At 55.4% G+C, this 14872-nt stretch overlaps 3 protein-coding genes across 3 annotated transcripts; 1 reads left to right on the forward strand and 2 right to left on the reverse strand.

Annotated features, from left to right (window-relative positions):
* Window positions 1-1590: 1590 nt before the first annotated feature.
* On the reverse strand, window positions 1591-2310 carry ColSpa_03006 (RNA-dependent RNA polymerase 1; the record flags this gene model as incomplete). Its single annotated transcript, XM_049269218.1, has 3 exons — window positions 1591-1811; window positions 1894-1999; window positions 2083-2310. 3 exons carry the CDS (start codon window positions 2308-2310, stop codon window positions 1591-1593), a joined length of 555 nt encoding a protein of 184 aa, XP_049125175.1.
* A 762-nt stretch (window positions 2311-3072) lies between these two features.
* Window positions 3073-4875, reverse strand: ColSpa_03007 (putative transporter; the record flags this gene model as incomplete). The annotated part of the gene is made up of 3 exons (XM_049269219.1): window positions 3073-3136; window positions 3195-4551; window positions 4608-4875. 3 exons carry the CDS (start codon window positions 4873-4875, stop codon window positions 3073-3075), a joined length of 1689 nt encoding a protein of 562 aa, XP_049125176.1.
* A 3804-nt stretch (window positions 4876-8679) lies between these two features.
* ColSpa_03008 (uncharacterized protein) lies at window positions 8680-9003 on the forward strand (the record flags this gene model as incomplete). Its single annotated transcript, XM_049269220.1, has 1 exon — window positions 8680-9003. One exon carries the CDS (start codon window positions 8680-8682, stop codon window positions 9001-9003), a length of 324 nt encoding a protein of 107 aa, XP_049125177.1.
* Window positions 9004-14872: the final 5869 nt, after the last annotated feature.

Here is a 14872-nt window from a genome sequence, read left to right on the forward strand (position 1 = left end):
GGAGGTCATAGTATACGCCAAATGGGGTTGCGCGTTTAGATCAGTTGTCAGGGCGGCCGAACCCAAGCTGTTTGAGGATTCGTGTAACCTCGAAGATGAGAAGACTCCATCGGTCGTCGTGTAGTTGTGGCGCCCCTCCGGGTACTGTGCATATCCGTACCTTGGATGATGGTGACACCGGGGACAATGGCATTGGAGGCAGCGCCGTCGCTGCCTCCTTGTAGACGTAAGCAATGACAAGGCTTTGTCAGAGGGAGGACAAAATAGCCACCTGCTGCCTGGTGCCTCGGCTTCGATTCGTTTGGCAAGAGAATGACAATTACCAAGCCTGGAAGCTTACTAAACTATGAAAAGCTGCAAGCACCCCGAGTAAAAATGTCCGCATATGTCATCAGCACAAGCCGTTTGACCATCCACCTGGGAAAGGGGTATAGTTAGGCGCGCCCGGGTAGATGATGGGTGCGGTGTAAGCTCACCTGATAAATCATCCATTCATTCGCCCGGCGTCTCACTCTATCGCTGTCGCCGAAGCAGGATCCGCCCTAATCTCTCTCGAATGGGCTTGGACTTCGGGACTTGGTAAAATCCTCGGCTAGAGGCACAGGGACAACTTGGAGGTATCGCGGGAGCGGACAGGAAGAATTCAAGGAATTTTGCTCATCGGGTTGGTTTCATATGCCGAAGGATTGCGGCGTGGGTAACAAGCACCGAAGCACGACTGTCCGGTAAACGAGCCAAACCCTCCTATTCGTTGTAACGCAGTCCAATGAGCGGGCTAAGGAGGGCTCGACTAACGAGGTTGTCATGTCCCAATGTGTCGCAAGCCCAGTCGTCACGTAATCTGGTACCCAGTAGCGGGTACGCTGCTGGTCATTTGACACTGCTGGGGCTCGTTTGATCATTAAACAATCCCTGAGCCGAGGATGCACGCCGAAGCCCAGAGATTGAGGCAGGTTCGATTCTACAGATTGGCGTCACGAGTCGAGGGGGCGAGAGGTCATATGTCAAGAAGCGGTAGTTTAAGCATTCATCTATGCGTTATTAGTTGAGAATGCGTATAGGCATGATCAGGTCTTACGGGTCAACTGAGGTGCCCATGCCCGCCGCCGTATGCCTGGTGGGTATCCCAGCCGACTTTTCCTCGTTCCGCCCAAACGCCTTGAAATATCAGAAACCTAATCGTTTGCCAAGTGACGCTCAATGTTTCGCTCATCGGTATCCGCGGCCGCCTCCGCGGCCACCGCGCTCGCGGGTTCGGCTTGGAGACCGGGATCGACGGCTGTCGTAGCTATCGTAGCTGTCTCGACTCGGGCTCCTTCTCCGGCGATTGCGGTCATTGCTTCGGCCACCGCCTCCACGCCTTGGGGCGGCGAATCAGATCTGGAGTAGGATCTCGAGCGGCTCCTGTATCTGCTACCACCACCTCTGGATGGCGGAGCAACTCCAGGGATCGTGTCGGGGAACGCGACACCGAACGAGGCCGGTAGGTGTCTGAACGGGGGCCGAACCGAGCAGGCGGAGGCGATGCACCTCGCCGGGGTCCGTTTGGACCGAAGGAGCCAGGTCCTCCACCGCCACCGTGAGGTCCGCCTAAGCCTCTGCCGCCACGACCTCCGGGGGAGGACCCCTGGGGTCAAACCCTCCGCCACGACGGGCCAGGGGAGGTGCTGGGGAGATTTTGCGTCGCGGGAGGACAATTGAGACGTTGATCACGGCGCCATCAAGCTGCGCCTCATGCATATGGGCAATGGCTTCCTCAGCATCGCCTTCGGTTTCATAGAGGATGTAGGCAGTGCCGCGGTTAGTGCCATCTGGAGAAGGAGTGTCAGCCTGATTGAATGGGCTTGTTTGGCCGGAAAGGGGCTCCAGGCAGAAATAACAATGACGGCTTACGAGTTCTGTTAATGGGAAGGTCGAGATCTTTGATACGTCCGTATTGACCAAAGATCTCCTCCAAGTGGTCTTCGTTGATATTCTTGGTCAGCCGTTCGACGACTATCTGTTGGAGGATATCCAGTTAGCTTCTCACACATTAAAAAAAAAAGAGACTGCAATAGAACTCGCGTCCACAGGGCGTCTTACTTTGGTGCTTCTGACCGCGGGACTAGCGGTGCGCCCTCTGCTGCGGCTGCGACTCTCGCTCCTGTGTCTGCCATTTCGTCGTGGGGTGGGCGATCTGGAACGCGACGGGGAGCGCGAATCGTATGAGCGACGGCGGACTGGCGAGTGCGACCGGTCGGACAGCGGCGTCGGAGACCGAGTGCGGGAGCGATAGCGGTCGCGCGAAGGTGATCTTGATCTGGACGCCATTTTCGTACGTGATGATGTTGGGTTGAGGTTCAGGTTCGGGTTTTCGAATTGGCCTGAACACTGGAGACTGGGATACAGGGAAGTGGCAGGCGTCGCAAACCGCGACCCTCTTTCCTGCCGTGGCTTGGATTGACGTGTGGTCACGTGATAGTGGAGCTTCTCACCGAAACGATGGGAAAGCTTCCCTGTCAAGGGGCTCGGTTAAGGGTCAACATGCAACGACGCCGTTGGTCTCCACGTGTCAGCCTAGGGAGACGGAATGCGACGGAAGCCACGAATAGCTGGCCAAAAACTTCCAAGGTTCAAAGCTCAAAGTAGACGGGAAAGCCCAAGTATTTCATTCGGGGGAAGAAGCATACTCATTTGTTCGTCTTGGCCCTTTCTAAGTCATCGGTATTGAATTACGGCAAGATGCGTTGTAAAGCACACGAATTTTGGGACTTTGGATCCAGAGCCCATGCCCAGGTTCTTATTAGTACAGATATACATACAATCGCTAGCGACTGCTCAAAACCGACGACGCCAAGTGGTAGCATCGACCATGGTAAATTTCGTCGCTATGCTTGAAAACCAATACCTCCGATTCGCTTGTCGTGTGATAATACACGGCGAAGGGCCAACCTATGTTCTGCTTTTGCCCCTGGCCACGTCGTGTGCCTTGAGGATAACCTGAACGCCATGACAAACCCCCGGAAAATCAGCAGCACCATTATTCCGCTCTATACTACGAGTCCTCTGCAACAAAAGAAAGGCTTTGGCCGTTCAAGCAGCCCACTCTACGACCTCCAGGGCGCACATGACAAGAATCAATGTAGATGGGAGAATCCTAAGATTGGCGTTAGCAGACGGTACAAATGCAAAGGTGAGGAAGGGGGGTCACATACCATATGACGTAGCTCTGGAACAGGATCCTTGACATGACGCTCTCATAGACCTCGTTGATCTGGCAGATTTGAGCCAGTTGAAGGGCGCTCGGCGCACCGGTCAACAGGAAGCAGACGATGACGAAGATGGGGTCGTCCAGAATGCTGACTGGCACATACTTGGCGAAGATGGCCAGGACAGGGGTCATGATGAGAGTCGGCAGAAGCATACGGCACACGAGGGAAGCCACGAGGAGCTTTGTTCCGATTTGTTCCTCCTCGGCGTCGCGCTGCTTCTCGCTCTTCTGAGTGTTGCGAGCGAGGTTGGCACCGAGAACAACCAGAATCAGAGGAACGGCGACTCCAGCGCTTGATTGGACGGCATCGGTGAAACTGTTCTTGACGAACGACCCCTCCTCGAAGAAGATCTTTTGCAGAGCCGGAACGGAAGCAACAACCACGGCGGTAAGCATGGCCCACAGAGGCGGGTTCATGAACTCCCAGAGGAAATTATAGAACTTGCCGGCGACGCGGCTCAGTGCCGAGAGGACCCTCTTGATGGGAACCGGGAGGCGTGCGTACTGGCCCTTGAAGAAGTTGGACGTGGAGCGCTTAGCAGATGCAATGGCGTTGTTAACGCGGGAAGGATAGCCCTTAACACCCTCGGGGACGTCGGGTTCATCCGTGTTACGAATGCGGGGGAAAGACGATATCTCATCGCCAGTTCCGTCGAAAACGGGATGGTTGCCGTTGAGGGGGGCGAGGCCATTGGCCTTCTTCGCCTTCTTGGGATAGTCGTCGTCCTCGTCTTCGGTGTCGGCGGGCGAAGCCCTGGATCTGCTAGCAACAGGAGTGCGACCGGCGGGTTCATAGTTGGACAGGTCGTCACTAGATGATCTGCGGGAGGAGGCGGTGCCGTCGTCGTACTCGTTCAACAGAGGGGCCGACTCCCGGTCACTGACGTACTGTCCCTCCTCGACGCGCTCGTCCTGGTACTCGGGGTACTTGTCCTTGGGAGCGAGCAGCACGTGGTAGCCCCAACTCCAACGCACCAGCTGACCGAGCTGCTGGAAGATCAATAGGTACAGGATGCCACGGGCACCGACCTCATCGTCATTATCCCCGGGAATCTTGTCCCAGTGCAGCCCCTTGATTGTCTGTGAGAGAGACAAGATCAAAGAAATGGGCAGCGAGTTGGAGTTGCCAAATACTCCCATGGCCGTAACAAAGTTGGAGGCGCGGCGGTTAAAGCCAAAGAGGCGCGAGACGCCAACAGAGACGAGCCACGAGACGAGGGTCTGGATGACGAAGATGATGGGGATAACGGCGAGATCGAGGAGCTTGTCGGCGTTGAGCTGGGAGGCGAGCTTGGTGAAGACTGGGCAAAATCGTTAGCAAGATCATTGCGTTCTTGAGGGGCTGGCAGAGACGTACTTAGGCATGGCGTAAAGAGCATGACGTTGAGGTTGGCCAAGAACTTCTGCTTGTCGGCGTCGAAATGGCCCATGCGGGCGACGATGTAGCCGGGCAAGCTGACACAAACAACCTCAAGGACAGCCTCGAAGACAAGGAGTACCAGGTTACCCATGGAGGGGTGAGAGTCGTGCGGCTTCTGCATGGCCATGAGTGGCATGTCGTAGGCGCCTTGAGCCATATCGGCCAGACGATACGACGTCGGAGGCGTCAAGTACTGCTGGTCCATTTTGTGGGTGGTGATGTTTTGTTCTGGCGTAGTCCAAAGGAGTGCGCAACGACGGAAGACGTTGGACGAAGACTGTACGGATAACAGAGATAGATGTAGCTGGGGCTGAGGGCGGCGATGCAAGGCGGCCAAAGCTGATGGAAGGTTCTCGGGAGGGGCTTGGCGCAGCGCGTTGACGCCAGAGGAAGCCCAAGCAGGCAAGAAGATGCAGGTTTGGGGTTTCGGAAGGGTCGCGATAGGACGATTGCGAGGTTATGTTCGCAATTGTACTCTTGGGAGACGGTATTGGGTGGTTTCACGGCAAAGACGCGGTGATGACGAGATTATCGGTGGTAGGAATCGGGCCTCCAAAGTAGAGTTCGGCCTTTTCCAGAAGTGTGCGACAAAGCTCTCATTCTCTGGCAGAGAGAGACATTTGGAGGAAGGTCGTCGTGGGTGGTTCGGGCGAGGTATGGAGAAGAATGGTTAATGGATCGAAACAGACGGGAAAGATGGGAGGGAGAAAGTATTCGATGATGGTGAAGACAGTGTTGAGTGGAAGGAGCCAGGTAAAGTAAAGACGACACCAGAGGGACCGAGCAGAAAGTAAGCCAGCCACGGGAGGGAAGGCACGATGATATGAGGTGGATTGATTGATAAAGGACGAGGCGAGAAAAAAGCCGAGTGCCCAGAGCTAAAAAAGGCAAAAAGGCAATCAAGGCGCAAAATGGCGATGGCGCGCACTGGGTTGCCGCTCCAGGGATCAAGGTGGCTCACAGTGTGCCACTCCAGCGACAGCTCACAGCTGGGGACGGGTTCCGTCACTTTACAGATACCTAGCACACAGTCCACCCACCCACTCACAGCGGTTCCACCACCGTCTTGCTTCATTGGGGAGGGGGAGCACCACCTGCGGTGTACGCTACCTACTCTGTGCTGAACCGGTGGGCTAGCAGGACCGTCGGAGCAGGGGGGGGGGGGGGGGGGGGGGGGGGGGGGGGGGGGGGGAGGAGGAGGAGGAGGAGGAGGAGGAGGAACCAGACTCCCGTTTCTAGTGTATGCATTTCGAGACGAGACCAGACCCGACTAGAGAAAGAAACCGTATCAGCCGCGCGAGCACCCACCACCTTGACGCTTCAGCGGTCTTGACACCTCGGTTTGGTGGAACACCTCACACACGTCTCTCCGTCTTCACTTGCTCTCCCGTGCAGTGCGGGTGGAACAGCCCAACGGACAACCCCCCCCGGTTATGTACAGTGTACCCTGTAGGGAGCCCGCTTGGCGCCCTATCAGACGTGCGGACCGGAGCACGATGACGCCGAGCGATACGTCTCAGCAACTCATGCCGGGAGGCTCCAGTGCATGTCATGGATCCCTCCCCAACCACCAAAACTCTACATGCAAGGCACACCCGGCTATTCCTGCTCTGTTTCCGCCCTCCTGCCACGATGTACCTTGAACCTCCACTGCCTCGACGAGCCTGGACGCGTCTCCAATCCCCCAAGACTCTCAAGCTTTCCTCCCCTTCCATTTCGTCGCACTGCCATTTCCCCATGCCCATCAAACCCAAGTTGGTATTTTCGACGGTTCGAATGTTTGTTTCTCGGCGGCAACCACGCTGCGCTTGCGGCCTTCCATCCTCCCGCTGGCTGGTGGCAACACATCCAACCCAACCAAAACCGTTCATTCTCGACAGGTCGCATACGACGCTGCTAACACTGCCAACGGAACGGACTGTCCAACAAAATGCGCCACGAACGCAGCAAGCGCAACGCTGGCTGACCGACTGCCTGGCTCTTGGCACCACCGTCGCCGCAGCCAGTGTGCTGCCATTGCCTTGGCACACGACCGACATCCCAAAATGAGATTACCCTGACGTCGATGCCCATGACGGACGTGGCCCCTCGTCGTTGGGCCTGCACCGCCGCCAGACTCCCAGCTGGAGAAACAAGCCCGTTCCTCCAGTCCTTCCACCGTTTCCCGCCCGCCCTTGCTTCTTTTCCCTGTACGCGCCGTGTCGATACCCTGCCGTTTGTGTCTGCGTTCCCGGTTTTCCACTGCCTCCATCTTTTCTTGATTCATCCGTTGTCTGATATCGTTGCAAAAAGCAAGTACACCGTGCACACGGCCATTAACCGGCGCAACAACACTAATAGTCTGATACAACCTCGTCCATATGGGATGCCACATCCAACCACTCTTCTCCGAGAGACAACCGCACACACACGATTGCATCCGCGCGCACCATCAGACCATCTCCCGCAAGGCACGCCGTACGTCAGTTGGTCGGATCGCAGCGCCCGGAGCGCAAACACACACACTCCTCACGAATCCTGTTAGCAGCCCCGCTAACCGATGATCCATCGGGGCCCAATTCATGATTCCAACTGATGCCCATCCTGCCTGCTCATATCTCCCGGTACGTTTTCGAATGAGCGAATGGGGGATACCAGACACACTGCCCAGGCACCGTGGCGAAAGCTTACCTGCTTCACCCTGCTTGTCCCCGCGGTTATTCTTCCAAGTCTCGGGCGTGGCGCTGTGCGTCTTCTAGAATAAGCTCCGACATCGCCCACCACCCTCAGTTCTGCTCCCGAGACGCAAGGGTCTTGCCAGCAACTTAAGCTTCTTGGCCACGGTCCGCAGCGAACTCAGGGAGTCAAATTTCGGCTCCGTTTGCCCTGCTGTCTGCCAAGTTGCAATGCGCATCCGAAGTGAGGCTGTGACAGTCCCCTTACCCCGCTGCTCACATGCAACTTGGCCCATGGCTGTCACCGTAACTCTGAGTTTCGCTGAACATACGCACAGATATCCCATCAGGGTACATGCCTTCCACTCTTCGACTACAGCTACCGCTTTTTGACCACAGCTCATAGTCCACTCTGGAATCGTGTCAGATGTAGGACGAGATTGCCATCTCTTGCCGGAATGATGGTCTTCCACCTCGCCAAGTCTGCTCTCAGCACAAGCAGCATTACGCGAGGCTATGCGGAGGCGACTTGGCCTCACTTGGGATGACTCGTTATCAGATCTTCGACATCTGTGCGAGATGCTCGTTTCTTCTCGACCAGCCATCGCACGGCTGGCATCTATGCCAGTTTCATGCCTAGGTACACCATCTCCCACGCCTTTCAACGGATCATTGTTTCAGAGAGGAAGTCTTCTCTGCTTGGCAGATGTTGTGATGATTTCGAATGCCATCACATAACACATACCACAGCATCGAACCCGATCACCATACCAGGCCTCACTTTCATAGTTCCCAAGTTCTTCTTTGAGGAAATCTGAGGTCCGACCTTGGCCATATTCTCAGTCGCCTAATGCAGCAAACGAGTGTTTGTTCGTTCACGGCTCCAAATGGACGGTGCCTTTTCCTTGGCTGGCATCTTGTTACTCTGTCGGTGGTGAACTCAAGAGAAACCTCAAAGCACATTGCGCTCTTGTTCAGTAATAACGAGCTGGCCCGTGAACACCGGCTCCAGGAATCCTTGGCAGGTCTCAGGCTGTGATAACTACACTGCTGGATGAACAGCTGCGATTGTTCTCAGGGCCACCCGGGTGTCCCTGCCCGCATCGTCAGTCACCACAACAGTCACCACCACGATATCATTCACCATAACGAAACAACGTAGAGGCAGGAGCGCAGACCCTCGGCCCACGATGATAAACATCATCCTTCTAGTCTCAAAATGAAAACCATCCTTCCCATCTTGGAGAGGACAAGCTCAAAAGAACAAACAGCTCACAAGAGAGGAAACAGCTCTGCAACACCCTGCTCAACCCATAATTGCTATACAAACTCACCAGCCTGCACTTACTTTCAAGATGAAGCTCAGCATAACGCAGATGCCCTTCGTAGAGGAGGTAAAGAACCCCGAGGCCATCGAGGCTGCCAAGCCCAGCAAGGCCGCAGACAAAACCATTGGCAAGGCCTCTGTCACCGGGAAGACCGCGACCACGGCTGCCGCGCAACACAAGAAGGCGCGCCGTGACCTTCGCCCTCGTCCTCAGCATGCGACCCTTCTCGACACCACAGACGATGACAACTACGATGACTGCTGGCTTCCCGAGTACGAGGATCCGCGTCCCACGGACAAGGTCGTTGACAATGACTGGGTCAGTGTCAAGAAACCGGCTTCGGGTCGTTGAGTTGCAGGATTACGACGGCAGGACGAAAAGGGGGATAGAAGCCAGCCGAGGCTATCGGCACTTCACAAACGTCGCTGGCAGGGCTGAACCGAGTTCTGAGCCTGAGCCGCCTCGTCAGGTTGTGAGTCTCCCTGGAGCTTCCCCGTCTCTTAGATGGTCATATTAATGAGTAAATACGCAGGCGATGGATACACTGAGGATTAAGACCCCTCCGGACACGCATCATTTTTCACCCAGCTTTTTGAAATACCCCAATTCGCCACCAGAGATACCCCTCAAAGTCGTCAATACACTCTCCCCAACATGATGTGCGCCTTTATGACCCTTGCCAGGGCATACCTTCCGATTTGAGATAACGATGATCAGTCGTCATGTTTGCTTGCCGCCATTGGCATATCTCATCTAAGATGTCCCGGCAGTTACAGAAGCAATGAGATTTCCTGGGTCACGTTGTCCGGTCCAAGTGTATGGATGGGAATGCACCAAACAACATGGCTCTGTAGATAATTCGCGTCGAAGTGAGGCTACTTGGATACCACTACGGCACTGAGAGTAGATCATGAGAGCAGTAGCTCAAATGGCAATTCACGCTGTTCCCTTCGCCAACATGCAGTATCGTGCACTCTACACCGAACCTCATTGCTCGTTTGAGCAATGTCGCCCGTCAGCCTGCTTGTCCGCCATCAAGCCGTTGCTCACCCCACCAAATGTGGTTATAGATGAGCAGCAACATCCACAGAGTAATGTGCCATGATCTGCCATGTCCAACACAGTCCCATGCTCCTGATAGATACGACTGTCTCTACCTAGTCTAAAAGAGCTGTTGGCCGGCTTGACTGACCCCGGCACTAGAAACAACCCGAGTTCCGTGAACGGATTTGCATTCTCGGAATCCTTCGTGATATCTCACCACCACAAGCACAACCCGTCGTCATAACATTGTATCACGTGTTGAAATATGAGACCTGACGTAATGAGCGCGAGATGCATCACGAGGGGGAAAAAGTGGTTACGCCCGTCATCTACTTCATGTCCCGATTTCCTTATCTTGGAATATCCGAGGCGGCACCGATTGACGCTGGGAGAATCACAAGCATATGCAAAAGGTGCACGGGGTTCCATGATATCAACCCGCGCCCCCAACCTGCGCTCGAAAAGAACATGCAATTGTGGCCGCCCTCAATCACGATGCTGTAAGCCTTGCCAACGGGATCGGCGCGCGTGGGGGAGGGGAGAGTCACTCGACTCAGGGTGAAACAAGATGACAGATGTGGGGAACGGAGGGAGGGCGAGATCGGTGACGATCCGCGGCGGCGGCGGCGGCCGGAGTGTAATCCGGGCGGCGAAAAGGGTGCGTGTGTGTGTGTGTGTGGCTGATGACGCCAGAGGCCGAGCTATCGAGATTGTGCGCCAATGACATTTTCTGTCCACGAAATCCATAACATTGACAACACGCGCATGGGAGAAAAAAAACCAGGAAACAGAAAAAAAAGATGGGTTTTGTGGGACGCGTGAGAAGGGACCGCGCTGGATTTCCCATTGACTTTTTGTTTTTTGTGCGGTTGCAGGCCAGCAGGGACTCCGCCCGGCAGCGCAGGGCGTTCCCTGGCGGGATGCCCGTATCGGATTACTCTGTTTCAACGGCATTTCGCCACGGACGATCTGGCGGGACGCAGCACTTTGATCTGTACCAAGACTGGATGGCAAACGAGTCGCCGACAAGATCGGGCGCCGAAGACCCTTGGTTTTGGTTTGTTTGACTTTGGGTTTGCATATATACATAGTATCATGGGCCGCAAGGCGACGATGGATCGCGGGTAGGAAGCCGGGTGGCGGGCAGAATGGGGGGGATGGAGAAAGACAATGCGAGAGACGCTGGGCTGTAGATCAGGAATGGGATTTTCCCTTGCTGGGCGAGCGCCATGGCGATTCCGCACAAAAAAAAGGTCGATTTGTGTCCTTTTCGCCAATTTGGCTTGGCCAACACCGGATTGGTGGACGCCAAGACCCCGCGACAGTTACAATGGCGCAATTGCTCTCGACCGGCCACAGAGTCGCCAAAAGAGCAACGACGAATCTGACGAGAGGCGCGGAAAGGGCGCCGTGCGGCCTGTTATTGGACCTGGCAAACAGGCCGCTGGGGATGATGTCAGACAGGCGGAGCTAAACGTCCGGGGTCGTGGTTATTGGCGATAAGATAAGGACTGTGACGGCTACTACGTCGAGCAGCAAAGTCAACTGACTGTCGTGCTTCTTCACCAGCGCCGGCTTCTTCCAATCTCTGGCGCATGAGCAATGATGCAAATCCAATATCGGTGTGCCTCCTTTGAATATCGTCTGATGTGAGCAGAGGTCGTTGGCATTTTTTCCCCCTCGAGGCTAGCGGGCAGGCAATCATGCCTACCCATCGATGGAACGTCCTGGGGACGATGGAGGTGGAGGGACAACGTCAGTGGGGTTCACCCCTAGCGTCTGTCTGACGTCCGGTACCTTAGCGCGGCCGTGGATGTTCCCACGAGAGAAAAAAATCTAGCGCCTCTTGTCCGTCAAGCCACAAGTACTTTTTTTTTTGGTCCTTTCTTTCTTCTCTCTCTCTCCCGCTTCTCCAACTCGCTAAACTGCTGAACAACGTCATCACTCCTTACCAGCACCCCTACCGGTAGCTCACCCAGCATTCGAGCGTGCGGAAGCACTGGGACCTGTGACAGGGTTGCTCGGTTTGGAGAAGGAGGGGACGAGGGAGACGTCCTGGTGTCCTCCATCAGAGCTTTCCTTGATGGAGCCTAGTGTCGCCCCTTTCGACGTCTCGAGTGTCCGATTACTGGTCGACGTTGCTTCCACCATGATGAGTATGCCATGCACGACTGGCTACTTCGGCACGGTACTCTACGCACTAGAGAGCTCGTAGCGTCAACGGGGTGGTCCCAAGGGGCGGGGGACACTTTCATCTCTTCTTCCCGGCGAGAAGAGATGAATAATTGCCCAATGGGCGCCGTCGTCTCCTCCAATCGTTGGGCTTGCCTCCAAGAGGCAAGCATCCTCCGGCGCCATATTTCGCGTGCGATATGTCTCGACTGTGGAGAGGCAGGGCCTTGGATATGCAATGTCTGTTGCGGTGTGCCCAGTCTTCTCCGTCACATCATCCAAGACAAGACACGCAGGGAAAAGCCTGGTGTCATAGTTGTTGCTTGGTTTTCTGCTCTCTCTATCGTCGCCTCGTCGCCCAGGAGCTGGACGATACCCGGTCCTGCGTTACATCATTCCTGGGGAAGGAAACCCTCGAGCGGTTCGTCTGCTATTTTGAGAAGCGTGGAGGGGTAGCTCGGTGCAGCTCAGTGCAGCTCACTTCCCACATGGGAAGCATTTGGGAGTATGCGCATGCGCGTCGATGCGTAACCTGTGGAAAATCTTGCCAACGGCCCCCCCCTGCCGTGATCTGTGATCACTGAAGAAGCCTGATACGGGGTCCGTCGTCGCTTGTGCCCAGCAAATCTTGCGCGCGTCTTTACTGGACAAAGACTGGCGCAGGGGAGACGACACAGCTAAGGGGGGCAAGGCCATGAAGCTGACCGTCGTTTGGTTGTCGAGTTGTCGCAATGTTGATATCTGACTGACGAAACCCTTGCTCGCCGGGATGAGCTTGGACGTTTAGACTCGGGACAAAACTGGGCGGTGATGCAGGTGGCGGTGCAACGGCGGCGGGAGTTGCACATGCCTCCAGGTCGTTTACGATACCGGGCCTGACATATCGGTTTTTTTTATCCTCCCCATTTTTTGCTTCTTCCGTGGTGTATCTGCCCGAGGTTCCTTCCCTGACATTACCTTCGTGCCTGGCCTCGAAGCAGGATTTCCAAGGCGGTGCCGACTTTGACCTCATCATTAAACATGTTGAATTGCCATTGTTGGGTCAGTGCCGGTCAGGTTCCACCGAAAAAGAATAACATGGAACGGTTCTTGATACCCGAATGTGGATGAACTGAGAGGCTGAGGGGGAGTTCCTAGTGAGTATTGGTGTTAGTGAGCAAACAGGCAACGTTCCAGGAGCTAGTGTTTTGGGCATGTACTCTGCCCAGGTGCAAATTGGGTATCATTGAATCATCACCTGTGCTGTACAAGGGCGGCCTCGATCTTCCCTTTGACTTTCCCAGATTAAACCATCCCAAAACCAAACATTGGCGCCCGAGTGTCTCTCTCAACCGGCCACACGTACCGCATCTTTCCATCATTGCCGCCCTTCCTGCAAGGCGCAACTCTGATTTCTCAGGGACCTCAGGGGACCTTCCGAGTTGATTCGATATATATGCCCTGCTAGCTCGCCGCCCGCCGCCCCTCCCCGTCCCATCTGAAGTGCTTCAACACGCCCACGGACAACCACACACGCACACACACACACACACACACACACACACACACACACACACACACACACACACACGCGCGCGCGCGCGCGCCTTTGCCTCATCCTGCCGAGCACAGAAACCGACAACTCAACGGCCAGTAGCGGTCTAGACCCGCCCCATATACACACTACTGGTGAGTGAGCCGCATTTTTCCTCGTCTCTGTTACCTGCGTTGGTGATCTCTGTTTCCCGGTTTCTGTTGCTGTCGCAGCATTCATTTCTCCATCTCGACCCTCTCTTCATTGCCTCCTCCTTCCTGCCCCCAATTCATATCCCACTTTCCTTTCCCTGCCCGATCAGCTGCGGCAGGCAACGGCAACCCTGAATCTTCCTCGCAACAAGTGCAAGTGTACCTATCAGAGTGGCAGAGTGCATTACGGGATCCCCGCCAAGGAGATACATGTGGAAGGATAGGGAAACTATGTGCCTTCATCTCTCTGCTCCGTCGCCTGCCCACTTCCAATAGCCCGGGCAGGTACGTCAAGGTACTTGCCCGGATGTCTGGTCCGGCTTGTGTGTGGTGTCTGGTTGGTCGGATTGACCATTGTGGAAGGCGTTGCCCACTTTCTTCAAGTCGTCTCGGCTACTTCCAAGTACCTTCCCCCTCCCCCTGCTGGCATCGTGATCCAGATGGGCCAACATGGCCAAGGTACCTCTTCTTTTACCTTGCCTGCCTTTTGTGACGTTTGCACCAAAATTGCGTTGCCATTTTGAACCCATCTTCCCTCCCCCTCGTCCAATTCCTGCCCCGGCCGCCGCCATCCTCTTTTAGCTCCTGAGTAGAGCCAGTAGAGCTCAGCAGGGACATTATCTGCCCGGCGACGCTTTCTCTACCTTGTCCCGCTTTACCTTTTTTTACCTCATGTCGAATCACCGTCCTCTTCTTCCCCTCTCACCTCACCTCGTCCTCGCCTCTCTTTTCTTTTGACGCGCCTGCGCCTACACCTCTCCCACACATCCCATCTCTCTCAACTCTTCTTCGTCTTCATTCCGCACGATTCCCAAAGCTCACGAAAGACTGTCAGACGATCGAAATAGAGGGGACAAAAGAAACAGCCCCAACAAAAATTCGGTCTGGCCGGTCTAGCGCGCCCGCGCCCAGTTCCATTTTCGCCCCGACTTAGAGTTTGCCCTTGCCACCGCCCCGGTCGCAAGCCCGACCCCCCGACTACGCAGCAGGCCACACTACCCAAACCGCCGTGCCTAGACCCCGCGGCAAGCTCCTCACGACAACCCCCGAGTTTTCGATCCTTCAGTCACCGCTCACCATTGAGCGATCGGCTGTTGCCATTACCAATCCCCGATTCTGTGCGACTGGACTCGACGACATTTCGATATCTACTGCGTGCTCGACTATCGCCCGCTGTTCTACTACTGTCTTGGAACTACCACATGCCGCTCACGCTTTAGGGTCATTCGAGACACCCTTCACCACACCCGACTCCTTCCCCCGCCCTCTACCTTCATCG

This window comes from Colletotrichum spaethianum (assembly GCF_022836535.1).
Source record: "Colletotrichum spaethianum MAFF 239500 DNA, contig05, whole genome shotgun sequence".
NCBI classification, from domain to species: domain Eukaryota; kingdom Fungi; phylum Ascomycota; class Sordariomycetes; order Glomerellales; family Glomerellaceae; genus Colletotrichum; species Colletotrichum spaethianum.